The sequence below is a fragment of the Poecile atricapillus genome, chromosome 13, assembly GCF_030490865.1.
Source record: "Poecile atricapillus isolate bPoeAtr1 chromosome 13, bPoeAtr1.hap1, whole genome shotgun sequence".
Classification (NCBI taxonomy): Eukaryota; Metazoa; Chordata; class Aves; order Passeriformes; family Paridae; genus Poecile; species Poecile atricapillus.
Window position 1 is genome coordinate 1,498,926 of NC_081261.1, and position 24,320 is coordinate 1,523,245.

General features: G+C 46.1%; 1 protein-coding gene across 4 annotated transcripts; it reads left to right on the forward strand.

Moving 5' to 3' along the window:
• Positions 1-2,605: 2,605 nt before the first annotated feature.
• On the forward strand, positions 2,606-23,331 carry FBXO38 (F-box protein 38). Of its 4 annotated transcripts, none has more exons than XM_058848483.1 (22): positions 2,606-2,700; positions 4,800-4,941; positions 5,907-6,040; positions 7,115-7,278; positions 7,616-7,781; positions 8,118-8,255; positions 8,531-8,668; positions 9,017-9,110; positions 9,816-9,946; positions 10,203-10,373; positions 10,620-10,762; positions 11,651-11,876; positions 12,196-12,315; positions 13,007-13,186; positions 14,414-15,097; positions 16,745-16,845; positions 17,010-17,112; positions 18,050-18,216; positions 19,230-19,375; positions 20,021-20,124; positions 20,341-20,454; positions 21,373-23,331. In XM_058848483.1, the coding sequence occupies exons 2-22, from the start codon at positions 4,814-4,816 to the stop codon at positions 21,549-21,551; spliced, it is 3,531 nt and encodes a 1,176-aa protein (XP_058704466.1). In that variant the 5' UTR covers positions 2,606-2,700; positions 4,800-4,813; the 3' UTR covers positions 21,552-23,331. The 4 variants fall into 4 exon arrangements, with proteins under 4 accessions (XP_058704466.1, XP_058704467.1, XP_058704465.1 ...); XM_058848484.1 differs by having other exon boundaries at positions 2,611-2,700; positions 4,797-4,941; XM_058848482.1 differs by lacking the exon at positions 2,606-2,700 and adding an exon at positions 2,726-3,148.
• Positions 23,332-24,320: the final 989 nt, after the last annotated feature.

Genomic DNA, 24,320 nt, shown 5'->3' on the forward strand with positions numbered 1-24,320 from the left:
TGGAGCAACCCCATGGAAATATGGGGAAGGGAAAATGAGCAGAGCCTGAGAGAGCCTGAGCTCGGATTAATAAAAATAAAATATTGGTATGGAATAGGAAAACAAAACAGATCTTGCACTCAGGGAAGATTAGGGTGCAAAACTGTGCACTGGAAAGGTACTTAAATACCACTGGTGTATCTTTACATCTGATGAATTCACATGTGGAGGACAAGGAAGGGTTTTCCTGAGGTCTTACAAAACATTTTCTTCATTCTAAGCCAAGAGGTCATGAAACCCTAGCCTGGAAATCAGACAGTGGGATCTCTGCAAAAGAAAATGCCAGTGCTGGAATAAAGCTGGCTGGGGTTAAAGCAGGGCACCATTGTGCTGCACCTGAGGGGGTTTGGGTACTCAGAGATGTTCTCTTTAAAGCTTTCATTTTGAAATGTTCAATTTTTGCTCCCTCTCTTGTAATTAATGTCTTGTTTGGTCATCAGGAGTGTCCAAGGGCAGCTTGGATGGAGCTGTCCCTGCCCATGGCAGGGGTGGGATGGGATCTCTGAGGTTCCTTCCAACCCAAACCTTTCCGTGATTATTGATCACCTGGGATGGAAAACAGCCATTCCCTCAGAAGATAAAAGCTTAAAAGCATCTCTTAGGGACGCTGCTAAGCACTGAGTTTGTGGGGTGCAAAATTCTGGCTTTTTAAATGAAGGCATTAATTCCCTCAGGCCTTTTATTTTTGATTCAGTAATACCTGTGTTAGAGAACCAAGATAATGAAACCCCCCTAAAATATAAAATATTATTATTTAAATATAAAATTTATTATAAAATATAAACTGTGTGTGTCCAAATAGCTTCCACCAGCTGTAAATGAGAAACAAGAAATGCAATGTGCTCTTTTATTTTGCAGCTGATCAAGACCAGAATTTTTATTATGACTCTTCAGCATCTCTGATTTCTGATTGTTTTCCTTTGGCTTTTAGTTCAGATATCTTTGGGTGCCCCAAATTCCAATTTTTCCCACATATGGCAGTGGAGGGAGAAAGAAAGGGAACAATCCAAAAACCTTCGAAGATTCACATACAACCTATGGGATAAATCACAGGGTTTCTGTTTAAGAACAAACGGGGTGGTTTGGTTTCTGTTGTCTGTCTTGTAACCACTTCACCATCCACATTCTCTGACTGTTTCAATGACACTTCAACCCCTAGGCCCTGCCCAAATTCCTCAATTCCATTTAGTGTCTCCTGTGTCCTTCAGGCAACCTTCTCTCACTGCCACCCCCTGTGTCCCCTGCCTGGGGGTGAGGGAGGGCAGGACAAGCTCTGCTGGACCTGACTCTGCTCTTCCCACAGGAAGCCTCACTTGTTTCGTTTTTGGGACATATTTTTGGGGGGTTCTGCTGGTTTTGGGTCATGGGTTGGATATGGTGATCTCTGAGGCCTTTTCCAACCTCAGAGATGCTCTTGACGCATCCAAAATCCACAGGGATTGCCAAGAATTTATTTTGTTATTTCTACCCTGCCACAGAGCGTTGTGGATTCCTCTGGGATTACCACTGCTGAGTCTTTGCGTGTTGTCACTCACAAAAAATAACTCGCAAACAGTCTGCTGGGTGATGAACGAGCCTTGTTGCCCAATCCCTTGAGGTTTGCATGAAACATGACTTGAAAATGTTGAGGAAATGGTGATTTCTGCTGGGATCTGCCCAAATACAGTGATTAAAACATGGCTTAAGTACAGACCTGCAAATCCACATGGGAGGCAGCTGGCGGGCCTTTTGGGGCCAGGGTAAAGACTCTCCAGGAAAAATCCCTTGGAAAGCTCCCAGAGAGCATCCAAAGGAGGGACACGGGGATGGGAAGGGTCTGGAGAGGCCATGGAGGAGCAGCTGAGGGCGCTGGGATTGTTCAGCTGGAGGAGGCCGAGGGGGGATTTTTCAGGGTTTGCAGCTTCTGGGACAGGGACAGGACCAGGGAAGGGCTGGAGCTGGGCCAGGGGAGGTTTGGGTTGGATTTTGGGAAAGGTTCTTCCCCCAGAGGGTGCTGGCACTGCCCAGGCTCCCCAGGGAATGGTCCCAGCCCTGAGGCTGCCAGAGCTCCAGGAGAGCCTGGACAGCGCTCCAGGGATGGAGCTGGGATTGTTTGGGGGGGTCTGTGCAGGGCCAGGGGTTGAACTGGATGATCCCAGAATCATGGAATGGTTTGGGCTGGAAGGGCCTTCAAGCCCGTCCCATCCCAGCTGGCAGAGCCGAGGCTGCTCCATGCTCGTGTGTCCCTCCAGCTCGGCCCATCTGTGGCTGGAACTGCGCTCTGCCCGAACGCCCTCACCACATCCCAGCCCTGCCTGAGAACCGCAGCACCGGAGCCCTGAGAGCCCGGGCAGCCCTGAGAACCCTCAGAGCCCTCAGAGCCCCGAAAGCACTGAGAACCCTCGGAACACTCAGAGCCCTGAGCGCCCGGGCAGCCCTGAGAGCACTGAGAACCCTCGGAGCCCTGAGAACCCTCGGATCCCTGGGATCCCTGGGATCCCTGGGAGCCCCCAGCGCCCGCCGGGCCGGGCCGTGGCCCCTGAGGGTGGCGGCGGGGCCGGAAGCGGAAGCGGGCCCGGAGGCGGAAGCGGCGGCGCTGGCGGAAGGGGCCGCGCAGGAAGCGGGGCCGGGGCTCCCCCGCGGCCACAACCGGGGCGAGGGCGGCGAGGGGAGCGAGGGCAGGTGAGGGCAGCGAGGGCCGGGGGAGGGCAGCGAGGGGACGGGGGTGCGGCCGGCTCGGCCCCCGGGGCGGCGGGGCGGGGAGCCGGAGGCTGCCGCTGCCTCCCGGCCCCGCGGGCTCGGGCCGGCGCCGCTGTCACAGGCCCCGCGGGCCCCCCCGTGAGAGAACGGCGGTGCCGGGGCTATGGAAAACCCATTTTTCCTTCGCTTATCTCGGCACAAATCGGCTCGGCCTGGCGTTTTCCCCTCCGCTTCGGGAGCGCCCCTCTGTACCCCGCGCCTGCCGGGCCGGCCCTCGCTGCTCTCGCCGCGTTTTTCCACAATTTTCGTTTCTGCGGAGCCTCCCCGTGGTTTTTTAAGCTCTTTAAGGTCCGTGGGGTATTCACTCATCAAGAATAGAGCGTGTCGAGCTGTTGTTTCACGCCACGTTCATTGTCGGGAATTAATTGAGGTGGGGGCCGCAAAATCTCAGTTTGCTTTATTGAATATATAAAGCTTTCTTTTGGCTGTGGTTATTTGCTTTCTATTTTTAAACGGGGTCAGCTCGCTAACGTAGAATGAGGTGTCAAAGCTGTGCTCATTAGCTCAAAATAACCCCAGGAGGAGCTTTTATTGTGCAGAAACTGCAGACTCATAGGGACAAATCCTTCTTCCCCCCTTCACGGCAGGGGCGGGTTGTGCTCGTTGGAATTGTGTCTTCCAGGATTTTTTCCTGCTTTGGTTGTTAATATTTTTGTTTCTCTTGCCTTTTGTGCCAGTCCTTTTGCCCTCTCTTCCCTGCTGGATTGTGCCCAGCGCATCGTGGCTGTGCCAGTCTGGAGGATTTTATCTTGTGTTGCAATCCTCTGGTCAAATGGAGCTATCCCAGGTGACTGGGAATCGATGTTTTCCCTGGAACTCAGTCTGTAAATAGTTAATTTTGGCCTGGGTGAGGTTGATCACCCCAAACTCAGCCCTTCCAGCCTGCCCCAAAAAGAAAAACAAGCACAGGGTCTTCACTCCTGGCTGGAGAATTCCCCCAGTCCAGAGGAGCAGAGATCCATTTCCCACTGCTCACAGGCACAAGGTGGGGATTTTATTGTTTGAATATCCCCCTTCAAAATTAAATCACGGCAACATGCAGTTAATAACTTAAAACACACCCAGAATGTATGAAACCACATGTTTTACAATAATTAAATCATGGTGAAGCTGTCAATATTTAAAATTTTGGCATCATAGAGAGGCTGCAACGGAGGTTTTGCGGAAAGCTTTTCCAAAATCTGCCTTTTTTAACCACTTGTTTTTCCTCAATCTCACTAAATTTCGTTATCCAACCTGTTAAACCCCGGTTCACTGAGCTGGTGATGCTTTGCCCTCCTCATTCTTGTTCTTGTGTTGGAATAAAATAAATCTTCGCCAGATACAGTCGTGAAGGGATCTCTCAGCATGGGTAGAAGGTGATTTCCTGTTAGCATTGAGTTCATCTTTGTTTCAGTTGATTATTTGGTGATAACTGGGTGTTTTTACCTGAGACATTGACACATTGTGGTGGCAGTGCCCGTGTGGAGGGAGCAGAGGATCCTGCACGCTGCTTTCAAACAGAGACTTTCTGTGGCTTTGATCTTTAACTCAGCAACCTGAATATTTTGCTTGGTGTTCTCACCTCGAGGAGGAGCTGGTTTGAGGACTTCCAATGGGGCATTTTTGGAGAGTGATCGGCAGGAGCCCGTTTTTTTCAAAAAGGGAAAAGAAATTGTTTTCCTGCTGGAGAGACTTTGGACTTTTATTTTGCGCTGGAACGTTGTTGTTGGTGCTGGGCTGGTGATCTCTGCACAGCTCCCCTGTGACTGTCTTGATCTCAGGGAGGGAGCTCTGAAGATTTTTTTATCCACAAAAAGAACTGATCTTTGCTTAAACCTCTGGTGGTTTTTCTTCATCACTCCCTCAGCTGGGAGGGTCTGTCCGGTTTGCCTGATAATCCTCGGGTTTTGTCTGAGCCCTTCTGTCTCATCAAACCACAACTTGTTTTTTTTTTAGCTGCTGTCCCCTCCTCTGCTGTGTCCCTTTTGTGTTTCATTTGCCCTGAATTTCATAACTCTGTGCCCGTTTCCTCCCAGCAGAGCTCGGTGCAGAGATGGGGCCCCGGCGGAAAACTGTGAAAGCGAGCGCGGTGAGCAGGGAAGGGGCAGAGTCTACCAAAGCTGAGGAGCCAAAAGATTACATGAACCAACTCTCTCATGAAGTGCTTTGCCACATCTTTCGGTGAGCAGCCTGATAGAAATCAATTCAGTGCTTGTTATTTTGGAGTTCTTTGTTTTTCCTCCAACTTTACCCGTTTGTGACACAGTAAATGGTGGATGTAACCACGAGTGGACTGGTGGATAAAAAGGGAGGACAAATGGTTTATTCAGTCTCCAAAATTCATTTGGAAATTGAAGATTAATTTATGTGAGTGTCATGAATGTTAGAATGAAGAAGAAAGAAATAAGTGATTTAATTCTGTTATAAATACTGATTTTAGAGCAGAAATACACTTTGGGTAGGGCACAGTTGAGATGATTGTTTGGGAATTGTTGCATCTGCAGAAGGGATCTGGGATGAGGATGTGATCTCCCCTACTGCAAAGTCCTTCTCCCAGATGTTCACTCAGTCCTATTATCCAAAACAAATGCCTCACCCACAAATTCTTGGAAAACATTGGAAAAAATATTTGGAAATTGAGTTTGCAGTATATGCTAGAAAAAGAAAGTAACTTAACCAAACTTCTTGAGGCAAATGGCTTGGTCAGCAGGGTTTGGGCTGGTTTAAATTAACTTTAAGGAAGGAATTGTTCCCTGTCAGGGTGGGGAGGCCCTGGATCCCTGGAAATGCCCCAGGCCAGGCTGGATGGGGCTGGGAGCACCTGGGACAGTGGGAGGTGTCCCTGCCATGGCAGGGGATGGCACTGGATGGGCTTTAAGGTCCCCTCCAACCCAAACATTCTGTAATTCTATAATTTACTAGAGAACCAAGTCATCTGTGCATTTAATATTTGTATGAATATTCCATACTGAGTGTCAGAAACTGCTGAGTCACTCTGCTTTAGCAAAGCCGCGTTTACCGAGAGCGCGTCCCGACGGTTCCGTGTGCATCCTGCCGAGTTAGAAATGCCCCCACTGCTGCAGCCAGGCCGTGGTTTGGGACAGCTGCAGCTGTGCTGAAGCAGGGGCTGGTTTTGCTCTCCCCAGGTACCTGCCCTTGCAGGACATCATGTGCATGGAGTGCCTGTCGAGGAAGCTGAAGGAGGCCGTGACGCTGTACCTGCGCGTGGTCAAGGTGGTGGATCTGTGTGCGGGGCGTTGGTGGGAGTACATGCCCACAGGTGAGCCCCCTGCTGCTCCCTGCCACTCACCTGTGCAGAACAAACCTGCCTTTGCTTGCATCTTCCCTTCCTCTGCGTGGCTGCCTCAAGGAATGGCTTGCCGAGTTTCTGTCTGCTTGGAAATACAAATTTGGGGTGTTGCTGTATTAGGTCATAGGTTGGACTTGATGATCTCAAAGGTCTTTTCCAAGCCAGTTCATTCTGTGATTCTGTGACTGGGAGTGCTCTGTAGCCACCTGTCAATACAATCTGTGTTTGTCTGATTGTTGGAAGGGAGTTTATCCAGGGGTTATGCCATGAAGAGGCTGTTTGCATGCAGACAGCAAAAAATACAGTGGAGTGAAAGAGCAACTCATCTGCCAGCACTTAACAATGTAAGGATAAGTTTTGATGTCACACTTCGAGTCACCTGCAGATCAATAGATAAATTTGTCAATCTGGGTGAACCCTGTGAGTACCAGGATTTCTGTTGGGTTTAAATTGCACTGCTCGGATTTGGTGGGGAGCACAGCTAAAATGAGGGAATTCTGAAAATGAGAGGATTTGCAAATTGAGATTGACTGTGGCTGGTATTAAGCAGGTGTTTAGATCTAACCTAAAATTGGTGTAAATACAAGTAACTCACCCAGTTAAAATCCTTTTTATGTGCTTTCACTAGAATAAAATAAACTTTTGCTTTAAGAAACCTTCCTGTTTCTGTGAGAAATGTGAGCTGTGGTGAATAGTGAACTGAAATAAGGGATCCAGCTGGGATTTTTTTGAGCCATGGTGTTGATAAATGGAATTCCAGGAAAAATAGACCCACAAAGCTTCATGTGAGGAAGGAGAGAGTGAACCCTGCAGCCATGCAGCTCCTCTGAAGGAAACCTGTAGCAAGCCTGCAAAGTTCAAGGCAGAGGAATATTTAGGTTATGATTTCTAGATTGTGGAAGTAAAAGAAAAGCTATTGCTTCACCAAGTGCATCTTTCCAACATCACAGAACTGCCACATAAAGAGAGAAGTGTGTTTGGCTTTCCCTTCACAGATGAGTGTCTGCTGCCACACCAATACCAAATGTGTTGTTGTTGTCTTAGGTTTCACTGATTCCAGCTTCCTAACGCTGCTGAGGAAGATGCCAGACATTGAACAACTTTATGGTCTTCATCCCAGGTATCTGGAAAGGCGCCGAGTCCGTGGCCACGAAGCTTTCAGCATTCCTGGAGTTTTAGAGGCTTTGCAGGCCTGTCCAAATTTGCTGGTGAGTGGCTGGGCTTGGGAGAGAACCTCCTTCAGCACTGTTAAAAATTGTGGCAGGGACTCGGTGCTTCCAGGGCTTTGGTTTAGGCCTGGCTGCACAGGGAGGAGTTAATTGCGACCCCGTTTGCTAATGAGAACTATTTTTAGTTGCACCACTGGAAATCCCAGGTGCTCCTAAGCCCAGCGAGGAATTAAATCTCTGATCCCTCTGCTTTTAAAAAGACAAGTCTTGCTAGAAATGAAAAGTGAAATAATGTTGCATTCTGTAGTTTACATGGTTAAGAGGATGTTGTTGTTGAACTGGTGTTAGAGCATTTGCTTTGCTTCCTTTTATCCAGGGTGTTGAGACCTCTCATTTAGAGCTGGTGGAAGCTATTTGGACATACATGCCCCAAGTCCACATTTTAGGGAAGTTTCGTAATCGTAATGGTGCTTTTCCAATTCCTCCTGAGAACAAGCTGAAAATTCCTATAGGAGCTAAAATTCAGACTTTGCACTTAGTAGGTGAGTGTGGTTGTGGTGAAGTAGTTGGCTTCAACAAAGGTGGATGGATTTAAAGGCTTTGAAACTCTGCAGATTTGTAATTCTTTGGAGGAGAGGGAGTTTGGGCTGTGGCACCTTGGAGATCTTAGTTGGATATTTGATAGAAGGTGCAGAGGGCAAGTTCTAAAGAATTACTGACAAACCAAGGTGAAGAACTTGTGTTTCAAGTGTTCACAGCTTTTCTCACTTGCCACAAAGCACAGAAAAGCTTCCTTTTGAAAGCCAGGAATTTGTCATGCAGTGGATTGGTTTAAAGCTTGTTTAAAATGTTTGTTTGTTTTGTTTATGTATTATTAGGGGTGAATGTCCCTGAGATTCCTTGTATCCCAATGCTGAGGCACCTTTATTTGAAGTGGGTGAGACTCACCAAACCACAGCCTTTTAAAGATTTCCTTTGTATCAGCTTGCGTGCTTTTGTCATGAGGAACTGTGCTGGTAAGAGGGATTCTTCCTGTCTGAAGGGGATGGTAGAGCATGGAGGAAATCTGGTTCTGTTAAAGTCTTGGAATTCCACATTCTGAGAGCAGCCCTTGTTTGATTTGTGGTGTTGGACAGAAATCTTTCCCTGTCCTGTCCCTTTCTTGGTGCTGTGTGGTTCTGTTGACTTCCTGCTCTAGAGGGATATGTGTGGGTGTGTTTTAGTTCTTCCATAGGATAATTCAGGGAGAACTGAACAATCTGCTCTGTCTTTCTGGCCTTGTTGTGTGCAGGACCCACAAACTCTCTGAAGTACGTTCCCCTGGTGACAGGCCTGGCTTCTGCCAGGAATCTGGAGCACTTGGAACTGGTCCGTGTTCCATTTCTTGGAGGACTTATCCAGCACGTGGTAGAAGACAGCTGGAGATCAGGTGGGAAATTCCTAATCCCTCATATTTAAATAAAAATAAATAAATATATTAAAGCTTTAGGAAATTCTGGATTTTTTTTGTCTGTAGCATATTCTTGTTTGAGTGTTTGGAACTATGGTTGTAGTGCTAAATATGCTCTGTATTGAGTATACTTCTGATATTCTAACTGCAATTAGCTCTGAATGAGCTGCATTTGTTGATGAGCAGAACCAGGATTGGAGGAGTTGGGTGCAGATATTTGTTTTCTTGATTTGCTAAAAAAGGTGAAGACAACACTGGTGAAAATGTGTAGGGCTGAAGGCTGTGATGTGAGGCTCAGGTGTAAGAAGGGTGTTCTTTATTTGCCAGGTGGTTTCAGGAATTTGCACACTATAGTTCTGGGAGCTTGCAAGAATGCACTTGAAGTGGATCTTGGCTACCTCATCATAACTGCTGCACGAAGGTACCTCCCTTCAGATCTCTCTCTGCTTCTCCTTTTTCAAACTAAATGTCTGAGAAATGACATCCAAGGGACAGAGCCACAGCTGCAGGATCATGTCCAGGGAGGCTCCAGTTACTGGTGACCAGCTTGAGAATTCAATGAGATGAGCTTCTGCTTGGTTAAGCTCAGGAAACCATTTGTTCACCACAAGAACAAACTCAGCTTAACTCCAGAGACAGAGAGCTCTGAGCAGAGGCAGGGTGGTGGGTTTTGTGGGACAGAACCAGGGTAGAGTTTAAGATCAGGGTTTAATAAGGACAGAGCAAGGGAGAAACCTCAGGGGCTCAGACCCAATCAAAACACCCTGGGCTGCCACCCCACGAGGTCTGGGGTGGGACAGTTGTTACAGGGCACATCCCTCGAGACAGAGGGATGGAAGTTTGGAATTTATTCTTCTCCAGCTTCAAAGCCATGCCTCTCACTTTAACAATGCTTATCTGAAATTAAATCTTTGCCTCCCTGGGCAGAGGCACCTCACAAACACCATCAAAGTTTAAAGAGTACACATATAAACTTTGCATAATTAGAGTGTTCTCTGATTAAAATAATTGCAAATACCCTCTGAGTCCTGTCAGATTCTCTATTTTGTTAGAACAAGGCCCCTTCTTGAGTGTTTTCTGTGTTTTGGGCTGATTTTTGATAGGAGCAATTCTGAATTCCCCGCAGGTTGCACGAAGTGCGGATCCAGCCTTCCTTGACCAAAGATGGTGTTTTTTCTGCTTTGAAGATGGCTGAACTGGAATTCCCACAGTTTGAAACTCTTCACCTAGGCTACGTTGATGAGTTTTTACTACAGTGTATGACACTTTTTATATCCATAAAAAACCTAAGGATTACAGAGATTGCTGTGTTTTCAATCACGTTCCCAGTGATTAATTAGAATATTAATGTTGCATGTATTGAGGCTGCTGATTACAGCCAAATCTGGTTTTCCTCACTCCCTGAGACTGGGAAAGCTGAGCTTTATTAAAGGAATAATCTGATCAATAAGGAGTTAGAAAATCCTGCTATAAAAGGCAAATTTACTGCTGTGTCTGCTCCTCTCTTTCATAGGTAAAATGACGAGTACGGACTTGGTGAGGTACGGCTTGGCTGATGTGGTTGAAAATCCAGGAATTATTACAGATATTGGTATGAAAGCTGTAAATGAAGTTTTTTCTTTCATCAAGTATCTGGTCATTTACAACTGCCCACATCTACATAACCCAAATAATTGGATCACAGGTATTGCACACCTTTGAAATTTCAGAGCTATTATATGAATTTCTGTGCTAAACCAGAATTTCTCTGCTCTAGTACTGCTTGTTCTGTTGTTAGTAAGTACAGTAGATGATGCTTGCTTTGGGGCCATGGTGGTGCTGGGAGCAGGATGGAGATCCAGAGGATGCTGCTCTCAGATCTGAAGAAAGGGGGTAATAAACAAGGAGTGAGGTGGGAATCCCTCAGGAAAGGCTTCTCTTGTGTTCCCAGACCACTCGAGGTGGACCCGCCTGGTTGACCTGACCCTGGTGAGATGCCACGCCATCAAGCTGGACTCTTTCAGTCAGTTCATCGAGTTACTGCCGAGCTTGGAGTTTATTTCTCTGGACCAGATGTTCAGAGAGCCTCCAAAGGTAAATTCCAGGGAATGGTTTGGCTTTTTCTCATTGCCAGGGTTTTTACTTGTTTTCATTGCATTGGCAACCCGGTGTGCTCCAGCTGCTGTGCATTCTTCTCAAAGTTCTCATTAATTGAAGAGATTGGTAATGAATTACTTTGGTTTGCAGTTGCTTTTAGCATGATGTGCTGCTTCTGCAAATGGGAGCAGTGGCAAGGAATGAACGTGTGGCCAGAAAACAAAACTCACTGATTCTATCAAAAGTAAACCAGTGATTATCTCAAGATCTCTGCTCATACCTCACTGTGCTGCTGTTTTTATATTGTTTTTTTCCTCTTAGGCCTCTCTTTTCAATACTAAGAGGTTTTTATGATTTTTTGCTGGGTGAAATGGGGGTAGTGTTTCCCTTTTGAAGTGCTTTCAAATAGTAGTAATTGTATTTCTTCACGTTTTCCCTTGTCAGACTGTAACACAAATCCTTGTGTTACACGAGCTTGGTAAGCTGCTGGCAGGCAATGGGAAGTGTAAAACCTGCTTCCTTTGGTCATTAATGGTGCCTCGAGGCTGCTGTGTGCTGAGAAGACACAACATAAATACAAATCTGCTGTTTGTATTTATGTCATGATCCCACAGCAAATTAATAGAGTAACACAATTAATAGATTAAAATGAAGTGCTTTGAGGACTTCCCCTTTCATTAGGAGTTTAACAGTGTGAGTTCTGGGTTGCCAGCCTGCAAGGGGATGCAGATGGACCTTGCAGTCAGGGAATCTGAGGGACAGGTTCCCTGTTAGTGTTGTGCTGTCCCAGACAATTCCAGCAGAGTGGTTTTCCTGTTGCCTTTAGGGAATGTTGGGATACCGAGTCCATGTTTTCAAATCTGAATTTCTACTCTTTGTTTCCAGGGCTGTGCTCGTGTGGGCCTAAGTGCAGGCACAGGAATTGGGGTCTCCTCTGCCCTGGTGAGCAATCAGAACTCCAACAATGACAATGACAACAACAACAACCACCAGAACAACAACAACAACCCCAACATCCACCACAACAACCACCAGCACCCCAACGAGCAGAATGAGGAGAACGAGCTGCGCCAGGAGGGCCCTGCTGAGGAGCAGCAGATTGGGGCTGAGGGTAATCCTGGGGGAGCTTTTGGAGGGGGATTTTATCTGCTTTCCCACTCACATGGGCTCCTGGTGAAGACAGGAATATATATTGAAAGCTTGTTGCTGTTCCAGCTCCTGGTGTGGAGCTTTAATCTTTGCTGAGTGAACTAAACCCTGAAAGTTAGGCTGGGCTTTGTCTACAGAGAGGTAGAGCAAATCTGTGAGAGATTTTGTGCAGCCCAGAGGCTCACCAAGGGAATCAAGGCAGTTATTATTTATTTCTCGTGGGTGTTGGAGGGCTCTGTTCATTCTGGTTCCTGTTCCTGACCTCCTGTTCCCCTTTGCAGCCCTGAATGAGATGGAGGAGGTGGCACAGGAGGAAGGGGAGGCTGCTGGGCAGGGCCAGGACGAGCTGCCAGCTCCCAGCCAGGCTGTTGTTCCCATGGAGGTGGATGAGGAGCAAGCAGGTAACTGGGTTTGGGAAGAAATCACCTCTTGGTATCTCTCTGAGGGATTCATTTTCCACTGTAAAGTCTGGTTTTAGATGTTTTGCTTCAGCTGGGTTGTCTGATTTTGCATAATGATGTCAGCACAGCTTAGTGCTGTGATGGAATTTATTCTGTGTCACAGCCCAGAGCTTTCTTTGCATATGCAGGGAAATACCTTGAGCTTAAAGCCTAATTTTTGTGCTCAGTATAATCAAAGTCAGAAGGCCTGAATGGACTTGTCCTGTTGCTCTGTTGGTGTTTGTGGCCTTAGTTCTTCCATTGCAGCACTTGGGTTGTTTTTGATTTCTCTCAAGCCAGCACAACCTGTTCCAGTGTTAATTTAATTTGTATTAGTGACACAAGGCAGTCATGATTTATTTTTTGCCACTTTTTGCAAATATATAATATATATAATTTTGTGCTGAATATCCCAACAACATGAAGTAACACTGCATTGTGACACTCTTCCACTTCCAAACCAGAATGTTTTAATGCTGAAATGCAGCATTTTTCTCTTCTCCCATTTAGATTTCACTGAGGGACCCACAGAATGGGCAGCTAAATTGACTCCAATTAATTCCTTACCAGCTTCTCAAGCAGTGCAAAAACCTTTTCAGCCCTTTAATCCATGCTTGGTTGATACATGAAATGTTGATTTTCTCCTTCTCAGGACCAAGTGGAATTCAACCTGTTGTAAAAGCGACTCCTATTACCATCCATGATTCGGACAGTGAGGATGAGGAGGAAAACATGGGCACTTCCAGAGCCTGCATCTCCAACAGCATTGCACAGAGTTACTCAGATGGGGAAGAGAAGAGCAGGGATCCAGTGGAACCCAGAGAGCCTTCAGGTGTGTGACATTCCTTCTTAAGCTTCAGTTTTTCCCTGTGGTTCAGGTGCATTTCTTGCTTAGTTTGGAATGTAGAATGAGGGTGCAAGGATGTATTTTGAGCTCCAGTCACAGATCTCATGCAGAAACATAAATGGTGGTGCTGCACTGATCAGGAACCTGCAGCTCCTCTTCAGGATTCCCAAGTGGACAGTATTTATCAAGCCTGTGAGCCCACAGTGTGGATGTCAGCTCTGGTTTCAGGGAGGAAAGAATCTGTTTGGAGAGAATTTGCATCAACTTTTGTACTTGCCAGTATTGGAGATTTGGGGCTTGGGTAATGTAATGAGCTGAGAGGATTAAGACAGATATTCAGGAGGAATTCCTGCATGGAAAGGGAGCTCAGGCCTTGGCAGGGGAGGTTTGGATCCCCATCCCTGGAGGTGTCCAGGAAAGGGCTGGAGGTGGCACTCGGTGCTCTGGGCTGGGGACAAGGTGGGGATGGGGCACAGCTGGGGCTGGATGGGCTGGGAGGGCTTTTCCCACCTCAGGGATCCTGGGATTAAGTTCTGTTATGATTTGTGTGGGTTTTTATTCACTGTGAGCTGCGACTGCTGCTCCTGCTGGCAGCACTGCCCAGACCCAGGAGGGGGAGCTGAGGGTTGCTGCTGAAAGGTGAACTTCAGTCCTGTCTCTGTTCCTGTTTGAATCCTCATATTTAAGAAAACAGAAGCCTCTCTAGATTAGATATTAGAAAAAAAAATCCCCTCTGGCACAGGTGCCCAGAGAAGCTGTGGCTGTCCCTGGATCCCTGGAAGTGCCCCAGGCCAGGCTGGATGGGGCTGGGAGCAGCCTGGGACAGTGGGAGGTGTCCCTGCCATGGCAGGGGTGGGGCTGGATGAGGTGTAAGGTCCTTCCAACCCAAACTATTCCATATTCCTTGATTCTCTTATCAGTGTGTCTTTCATACTGTTGTGCCTGTGTGAACAGGGGCAATTTGGTATTTTTGTGAGGCAAACCTTCCAGCACATCACTCCAAAAAATAGCTGCAAGATGTTAGAAAGATGCAGCAACAGCTACAACTACTAATAATTCCCATTCCTGGGGAGATTGTCCCTGTCCTCTGGGCTGCCCTGTGTAACACTCAGCTTTATTGGAGGTTTCTCACTGTTGTCCTTTATTGGAGGTTTCTCACTGTTGTCCTTTATTGGAGGTTTCTCACTGTTGTCCCTCCCTTGGCTCCTGCAGTGAGCGGCAAGGGCAAGACTCCCCTGCGGAAGAGATGCAGCACCAGCCATGGGAGCCAGGCCAAGCAGTTCCCCGTGGAGGAGAGCAGCTGTGAGAAGGGCTGCCAGGTGACCAGTGAGCAGATCAAAGCTGACATGAAAGCAGCCAGTGACATGCCTGAGAGGAGCAAGAGCAAGGATTCCTACGGCAGCACCGCCCCGGCATCCACGGCAACACCCAGCTCCTGCAGCGCTGCTTCTCCCAGTCCTGACTGCGGCCAGGCAGCCCAGAGCCACTCTGCTGACAGCAGCCCAGCAGCTGGGGAGGAGTCCAGGCAGTGTGGCTGCTCTCCTTGCAGGAGGGATGGATCCAGCGAGAGGGAGCACGAGGAGAGCTCCGTTTGTTCCCGGTGCTCCTCCAAGGCCGCGCAGCACAGGACGAGCGGGGGGTGTGATGGGGAGAGCCCCTCCACGAGTGGAGCCTGCAGGGACGGGCCAGACTTTGCACTTAGGACACTGCCAGACTGTGGGGCTGCAGGAGAGCCTGGGGATGACAGGACTAGTGGGAGTGCCTGTGGGGCTGGCAGCCAGGAGCAGAGCACGCAGCCCTCGGGCTGGGAGCTGGACTGCAAGGAGGAGTATCCACGGAGACCCCTGACCAGGGCCAGGAGCAGACTGTCCCACGTGCCTCTGGTGTCAGAGCCAGGTAGGATTTACACACAGAGTAAAGCCTGAGTACGTGCAGTGCTGCCACCAGACAGCTCTGAGCAGCTGCAGCTCCCCCAGGGAGCTCTGATGTGCGGGGATTTAAACCTGAGTGGTGTGAAAGGGTCAGATGGAACAGAGGTGCATCACCAGGTAAAATCAGGCTTTTCTAAAAGCACCACTGACTTTTTCCTCCCTGCAGCTCTTTCTGTTTGTGTTCTCTGTACATCCTAACCAGTATTTGCTTTACTCCTTTGAAAAGCAAATGCAGTTTTTTGGTAGCTCTGCCTGCCTGTGAAGGCTGTGATTCATTGAAACAGAAGTTGTCTCTCCATTGAAATCCTCCCTGCAAAGGCAGCAGCTACACTTAGATCTGAACAAGAAGGCAAAGGTTACAACTGGTGCTTTATCAACCAATAAAATCATAATTACAATTGAGCCAGGCTTTTGGACCTGCACTGGGTTCTCCTTCCAAGTGTTTAAGGCAGAGTGATCAAACTTACTGAAAAATTGTCTTTTTATTAAACATCTTCATGCTTTACATTATTGTTTTGTTCATCTGACATAAAATAAAACCCCTGAAGGGCTGGAATGAAGGGAGAAAACAACACATGTGAGAGGGGAACTTGCTGTTTCTTTCCAATATACTTGGTTTCCAAAATAATCATCCTGGTCTGGCACAACCTCATATATCCAGGATTCTTTGCTGGGAATATCTGGCAGGTAAAATGAAACTGAAAGATGAAATGTGCTGCTTACACAACTGAGTGTTGGAGGTAGGGAAGATTGAGGGAAAATTCCTGCCTCTGTTAACATGGAATGATTCAAACACTTCATATCCTGGTGTTTATCCAGATTATTTAATGCTCCCAAGTGTTGACAAAACCTAAATCTCCTCAGATGTTCTGCAGGTAGATGAAGTTCACTTTTCAAGAAGAGATCTTGCTATTAAATTTAAAATGTCTGGTTTAAATTTAAAATGTACTGGTTAGGACCAGTAATTAATTAGAGATCTTTGTGCATATGCCACATGTTTTGATAAAGAAAGCTTAGTTTTAGAGAAATAATTTCTCTTTTTGATCTGTTAATGACGGAAAATTAATTCTAGGGCATTTTTTTCCTCTTCCTGTTGGAAATAGTGCTTGTGATGATTTCTTTTCAAAGACTCATCTGTTAAATCAAGCAGGAATTTGAGGTCCCTGGTGGAGCTTGGGAACATTAAAGGATTTTGTACCTGGGCATCTTTGCAATATTAGGAAAAACTTAGTGACAGTTACAAAGAGCAGATTTTCCAGAAGTTTGAGATAATTTCTACTATTTAAACATTAAAGCTATTTTGGGTCTTGTATTTGTCAAGGATGTTCTGTTTCCTGCAGAGATTCAAGTGTAACCTAACCATGAATTTTTTCTTTCCCTGGCTCCACATCTTTCTGTGGTGTAGGTTCAGCATTCCTGGGTTTTCAACTATAAATTATTTATTGGGAATATTTCTGAGCACAAAGCTGACAGTGGTGTTTGAGCAAGGAGAGCTTTGCTTTGGAGCCAGGCAGGTGTTTGGATTTACCTGTGTGGGAAGAGTTGTCATGGGCTCTTCTCAGCTGTCCTGACACAAAGCAGAGGAAAGATTTTTCCATGTTTTTGTTTCCAGAAGTAGCAAAGCCAAAGCCAAGGCAAACCACCAAGAGGAAAAGGACAGCTGACAAATCCACCAGTACCAGTGACCCCGTGATTGAGGATGATCATGTTCAGGTAAGGGCTGTTCCTTCACTCCCTGCAGCTTTATCACCTGTTGGGAACTGAAGCTGTATTATATTAATTGATATCCTCCTGTATCTTGTAAAATTTAATTTATTTTTTCTTTCATTTTTACCCTTTCATACATTTTTTTAATTTTTAATTTTTTTTTTCCCCAGGTACTGACTTTGAAGTCCAAAAACCTCGTAGGAATCACATTGACCAACTGTGGAATAACAGATTTGGTGCTGAAAGACTGCCCCAAAATGATGTTCATCCATGGTATGTGCTTCATGCCACGGCTGCCTCCTCCCTCTGGCATTGCTGGAAATTCCTGAAAGAATTCAAGTCAGGCCACTGCTCATTTTGTATTCATCAGCTGCATTGCTGTTGAATTAGAACTCCAAATATTGCTGCTTCCCACTTTGAATGGTTCTTATAACAGCTTTAATAAAGATTAATATCTGAAAATCAACAGCTGAAATGATTTGACAATTAGGGAGATGAGATGTTTATTGAAGAGTGGTAATAGAGTAATTAGGAGTTGATGAAATGAGTTTGAGTACCTTGTTTTTCTCTCATTTCTTCATTCTCCCATAGGTTTTTTAGCTGACAGGATGATACTTTTGCTCCTTGACATGATAAAAATCTGTTTGCAGTGCTGGCACTTAGGTTGCATTAGTTTCACATGCCAGGGTGTGACTGCTCCTGGATTGGGTCATTTTTTGTTTTCTGCACCATCTAAATGAAGACTTTTTCTTCTGATATCAGATCTGTCTGTTTAGCAGAAAAAAAAGGAATTATTTCTCTATTCCAGAATACTTAGAACACACATTGATTTTGAAGGAAATTTGGATTACATGAGCAGGATTTTATTTTCCATTATGTGGCTCCCCAATCCTCCCTGTTTGAGCTGATTTTGGAAGTTGTGGCAGCCCACAGACCATTTCAGTGAAAGGAAACAGAGGGAGAAAAAGGTTATTAAATGAAATTTGACATGGCCTTTTAAAAGGCCACTTCTAACAAGGTCACAGCTGAAAAGTCTGATGATAATATGGAAAAAATGAAGAGCTGGGCTCTATCTGATATACTTATGTAATCTTTTGGTACTTATATTGCTTGTTTGCCTTCTTTTGAACCTGCCAGCCTTGAAATTCTCTGACAGGAGGCTCCTGAGATCTTTTATTTCCTTTTAATACTTGGATTTGCTCTTTTCCAGCTACAAGGTGCCGTGTGTTGAAGCACCTGAAGGTGGAGAACGCCCCCGTTGTGAATCGCTTTGACTACGCCCAGTGCAAGAAGCTGAACATGGATCAGGTCCTGGACCAGATCCTCAGGATGCCCCCAGAGAGGAACAGGATCATTTACCTTCGTCCCATGCAGCAGGTACAGAACCAGCCTGGGTTCTCTGTGAACACAGCTGCAGCTCTGCCTGGGGGGTTTGCAGTTGAGGCAGGAAATGTTACCACAGCACAACTCTGAAATTTGGTTGTTTAGAGCCCAGCAGGGCTTTTACTGCAGAATCTGCTACTTGGATGTGAAGATACTCTGATAGATGAAATATTACAATTCACTATCTCCAGTATTCATTGCATTAGAGGATATTGTAAACTGGAATGCATTGAATTAATTTCAAACTGAATAACTCAGACTGCAAGAACCTGGGTGCTCCTTGTAGCTGTGTGTGAGCAGAGGGATCTGAAATCCTGAACCCACGTCCTGTGAGGGTGAGGAGCAGCAGAGTTTGGGATACTGGAGGCTCCTGATGCTGAAGGAGGACACTGGTGGGACTGGGAGCCACCCTCTCCTCCCAGGCTGTGTAGGAGCTGGAAGCAGGGACATTTAGGGAGTGGTTTAAATCATCTGACGAAGATTTATGAGGGCTTCATTTAAGATATGGAAGGTTGGGAATGTTTGATTTTATTCCTCTGTGGTGCTGCTCCTCTCCTGCTTTCCTGTCTTGGTTTGCCAATAAGGGAAGGTTGATTGTACATAAAATCCATAAAATTAGCTTTGCTTTGAAACCACATCTCTTAAAGGTGGTAAAAATACTAGATGGGAATAAAACCCCAAATCACTGATCCCTTCCTCATAACAAAAATTCTGGGGAATGAATGTAGTTTTAGACCATTCTGTAATTTTATGGAGTTAATTTCCACATTGGAGCAGTTGGGAAAGACATCAGAAATCAGACATTTCCCATCCAGTTCCAGCACTCAAGAAGATAAATTGCAAAAGCTGCACTGGAGAAATTTCACTCCTCTCAGTCCTGTATTTATTTGTGTTGTTAAAATCCTCTCTCACTGCTGCATTTTCCAGGGATTCACTCCATATCTGTTTGCTCTTGACTCTGTAACCCCTTCCCAGTGTTTGTGGTGCTCACAAGTCTCTGTTCCCAGGTGGACACGCTGACTCTGGAGCAGAAGATCTTCAGTGGCCCCTACCCCTACCACATCTGCATCATCCACGAGTTCAGCAACCCCCCCAACGTGCGGAACAAGGTGCGGGTGCGCAGCTGGATGGACACCATAGCCAACATCAACCAGTGAGTACTGAGCACAGCCAGGGAGCCCTGCCCATCCCCTCCAGGGACTCTGCCAGGGTGTCCTGGAGCAGCTGCAGCTCCAGATTGCTCTGTTCTGTCACCCAAATTAAATTTAAAAACAAAAAAAAATCAGTTTGGTTACTACTGAAGGCTGAATTCTGCAGTGTAAATTCAGTGTCATTAAAATCAGTTTTAGTATAAAACAGGCTGTAAACCCATATGGAAACTCCTATAAATTCTCCAGCAATAACCATCACATTCATCCAGCAATAATGCAGTTGTACATTGTTGGGATAGTTGGGAACTATCTTCAAAGCTCAAAACAAGTGATTTTTAAAAGAGTGATTTGCTTCAAGAAATAGTGTTGGTTTCTGTGGAAGGTGATGTTTGATCAGTACCAGCTCCTGAAAATTCCCAGCAGCAGGGAATTGTGTCCAATGGGTCTCATCCAGCAGTTCTGAACCTGTCCCTGTTGGCTGTCCAAAGTGAAGGGGTGGATGCTGAGTTGATGTGAAGGTCTTGGGGCAGTTTTTCCATGGATTCAGGCTCATTAAAGGGAAGATTGTGCATTAGGATTTCTGATTTTTCTTTTCTCCCTCCCACCTCCCCATTTCCTGGCTGTAACCTCTCCCTCCTTCTCCCCAGAGAGCTGATTAAATACGAGTTCTTCCCTGAGGCCACCAGGACTGAAGAGGACCTGAAGAAATACCCCAAGTACCCCTGGGGCAGAGACATTTACACCCTGGAAGGTGAGAGCTGGTGGGGAGCTGAGGGCTCCTGCTCAGCCTCTTGCTAAGAGAAGCAGCTCAGCATCATCACCAGAGATGTGGAGAATGTTCCTTGTGAGGAAAGTGGGGGACTCAGCTCAGTGGGGGAATCAAGTGAGGAGATGCTGTGTGCTGATCAGTGATTTGCAGAGTGCTCGTGCTGCAGGGGTGGTGTTTTCCTCTCTGTCCCTCTCCCAGGCATTGTGGATGGTGCTCCTTATTCCATGATCACTGACTTCCCCTGGCTGAGGTCCCTGAGGACAGCAGAGCCCAACAGCTACGCCAGATACGACTTTGAGGATGATGAGAGGAGTGAGTAACCTGCTTGGCTTCTTCACAGAACTTGCATCCCTTTCTTTTTTCAGTTTTCTGCTCCTTGGGCTGGTTTTGGTAGATCTGTTGTTAAGGTAGGCTGGAGAGAAGTCAAAAAACTCACAGGAATTTGATACAAAAGTTAAAAACTGAACTTGTAAACTTTGGAACAGAGATGATGTGGGTTAGAATTTCTTGTAGATGTGTCTTTTTCTATTTAGGAACTTGTCTGCTAAGATATGATGGTAGGCAGTGCCTGGGGCTCAATTAAAAACCTTGCTTGGTAGCAGAGAAAAATATGTTCTCCCATTACTTAATTAGGAACATCCTGGAATCTTCATTAGAGGTATTTTTAATTGATCCTGATTTGGATATTCTTATCCAGCTCCAGTTTAGGAATCTCAAGAGGATGAGATTTTTTTGTTTTTATTTTTTTTTCTATGCCTTTCTCTGGTTTTATTTTTTAATTTCTTTTTAAAATTTTATTTTGGAATGATGTAATTTAATTTTATTTTAGCTTGACTTGATGCTTGTAGTTCAATATGAAGGTTTAAGAGTCAGGATGTTAAAAGAGTCATGGTGTTAAAGCCATGAAAATTAAGGAGAACGCTGCTGCTTTATCTTTAATTGCTGCTGTTTATAAAGCATTCAAGTGATGGATAACCTGGAATTAAGTCAGAGAGACCTCAGGGAGAGGGTTTCTGATGCTCTGGGATTCATTTCACTCCCAGACATTTGGACATGAGCACTGGGAGAGCTTTGAGGAAGGCAGGAGAGAACATTCCTTAAACGTGGAATTTAAGGAATCAAGGGCGGCTTTTCCCCTTTGCCTCTTTTGCTGAGTCTGAACACAAAACCAGCCTGGCTGGGGAATATTTTTGAGAGAAACACCCCCTTTTCCTTGCTGTCTTTCCCCAGCCACCATCTACGCCCCGAGGAGGAAGGGGCAGCTCTCAGCTGACATCTGCATGGAGACCATCGGCGAGGAGATCTCGGAGCTGCGCCAGGTCAGGAAAGGGGTGTTCCAGAGGGTCGTGGCCATCTTCATCCACTACTGTGATGTCAATGGGGAGCCCGTGGAGGATGACTACATCTGAGGGGTGCCCCCCAACCTGCCCTCCCTCCCCCTGGCACTGCTGGCCAAGAAAAAGCAGGATTTTATTTTTTTTATTTTTTTTTTTTTTTTTTTCTCCAAATGCAAAGCATTTCCCACCAAGGCACCCTCGGCTCTCCCTGTGTGGCCAGGAGGATGTAGTTAAATGTAAAATGGAAAGTACAAATTGTATACTAAGAGTTGTACATAGAGGAAACAAAAAACAAAAACAAGACTTCCTAATACTGAGACTTTATTTCATATGTTTATACAATTTAATTTAAGATCCATTTTAATGAAGGCCAATAATTGGGAATGGGGAAGAAGATTTGAACTTTTCAGCCCGTACAATTCATAGCAGTATTTTCTTTTCTCCTTCTAAACAACAATTCCATTTGCTGTGTTCAAAAAGAGTCATCAGAGTCTCTTTTAATCTGTGCCTTTTTCTTGAGCATTTAAGAGTCCAGTCTGAGTAAACCTGTTGAGCACAATCTTGGTGTCTTGTGTGCATTTCTGGAAGGGTCAGAATATTTTCCAGCTGTTGCAAAGAAGGCCAGAAGCAGAAAAAAAAAAAAAATAAAGTAGAGAATTTGGTGATCTGTGGTAGTTTCTAGAGGTATTCAACCCATTTTTGGGGGCAAAGGAAGCCCCCATGTTTAGCACCTTGGAAACAGAATGTTCTCAAGCATTTTGTACTGTTAGATTTCATTTTCGTGGTGTATTTGACTCTGTACTATGGAAATCAAGTTGCTGATTGTTGGTTCCACCCTCTTGAACACAAAGCTGCCCATTCTAGCTGGCTGGGAGCTGAGAGCTTTCCCTTCAGGCAGGCAGAAGAGGGGATGTGGAGCTGCCTGGTGGCTGTGACACAGCCAGGGAGCTCTGGGGCTGCCTTGTGCTCACTCCTGACTGCACATCTTCCACATGGTCAGTAAAAACTGCTGCTATTTGCCCCAAAACGTGTGTGTGTTGTGTATTGAAAGGTGCTCCCGGTGCCCACGGGGTTTGGTGGGGATTTGCTGCCAGTGCAGGTGTAAAATTCACATTTTGGTGTTGCACTCACAGGGGCTGGCAAAGGCCAATTCCCAGCTCTGGAAGTGGCTGCTTGAATTCCCAGCTCTGGCCTGGTCTCTCATCCATGCTTGTTTAAAATTGGTGTTACCAGCCTAGAAAATGACACTTCCTGAGGTAAAAGCTGTACAGTTTAGACCATTTTATCCAATTTTGTTCATCATCCTGGTGGTGATTCTCTGAATTTGGGGTAAATGTGGTTAATGGGCATTTCCATCATGTTTAGCTCTGTAAAACTGAGGTAAAGCTGCTCCACACAGCAAAGCCAGTGTTGGTTTTCTCTGCCTCTCTGTGGGAATTCTTGGGTTAATGTGAAAGTAGGAATTCATGGGATAAGAGGAAGAGAATGGTGCCTAAAGGGAGCATTTCCTCAGCCTTGCTCTGTGCTGACTGGAGGTGGAGCACTAAACACCAGAGAATGTGAATGTTACTAAATTTGCTTTAATGCAGGATCACAGTCAATGGTTTATTATAACTCTTGTATTTAATTAACCGTAGATAATGTATTCAATGATATTCAGCCAAAACAATTGTGACCCTTTCTAGAAGTGTTTCAAGTCCTCTGAATCATTGATTCTGTCAGATTTACTGTTTTAGTCCAGAAAATGTTACTGAGTTTCTGGAGTATTGCACCACTTCTCCAGCTGGTATCTCCTCACTCCAGCCTTTTGCAGAAGTATTTACACAAATAAAGTGTTTGTTTATATTCAGTATCTCTGGAATTAATTGATCCTTGCAGTAATTTTCACCTCTGAAATGTGACACCCATTTTACACCAGTGCCTGGATCCCCTGTGTCCATCTCCTGAGGGCTGGGGGAGGATCTGCCAAGGATTTGATCTTTTGGGTCTCAGCTTCCTCCTCTCTCTCTATTTCGTGGCTGTTTCAGGCACTTTTATTCACTCACCATGGCAAGGGAGGGTTTCCCTGGCTCTGCCCAGTTCATCTTTCCTTGGAGCATCCCAGATGTTTCTGTGGCAGGTTTCTGTTCCCTCTGTGCCTGGAGCGTGGCAGGAGGAGCAGCTGCTGTCCCTGCAGGCAAGGGGACAGTGATCCTGCTCTTCCTGCAGCACAGGGAATTCCAGCTGCACCTCTCAGCTCTGGGGGGACAAACTGGGATCCATTCACACCCCCTAAAAACGGGAATATTCGCATCTGGGTACCAGGGGAAGCTTGGCTGGACTTCAAAGCTGGCAAAGATTTAACCTGCAAAGTAAGGAAATGCTAAAGGAAGCTGTGATTGCATCACCTCTGTGCCCTGCTTCCCTCCTAGATGTGGCTTTGGGGAAAACATCAAACAGGAATTTCCTCCCTGGGTCAGCTCTGACTCAGCAACAGCGGGTAAGCAAAATCTTGGCTGGATTTCTGTCCCTCTGTGCAGGTGCACAGTCACTGAGGAGAAATGAGCACTTCAGGTCCAGTTCAGCTGCAAAAGGCAGGTGGGGAAGTGAGTCCAAGATGACTTTGACACTGCTTTTCCCACAGCTCCTGGAAGAGGATGCAGAGATCCCAGCTGGGAGAGGCTCAGGTGCCTGGGAAAGGTCATCTAAATAGTAGAGAGGGTGATGAGAGAAAGGCCAGGGTGAGTGTGGGCACAGCAGAGGGGGCACGGCCTCGTGTTGGCTTTTCCCTCCCATCTGGGAGAAAGGCAAAATCACTGCGTGGCTTGCAAAAAGGAAAAGATTTTGGAAGTGTTTCTGTTT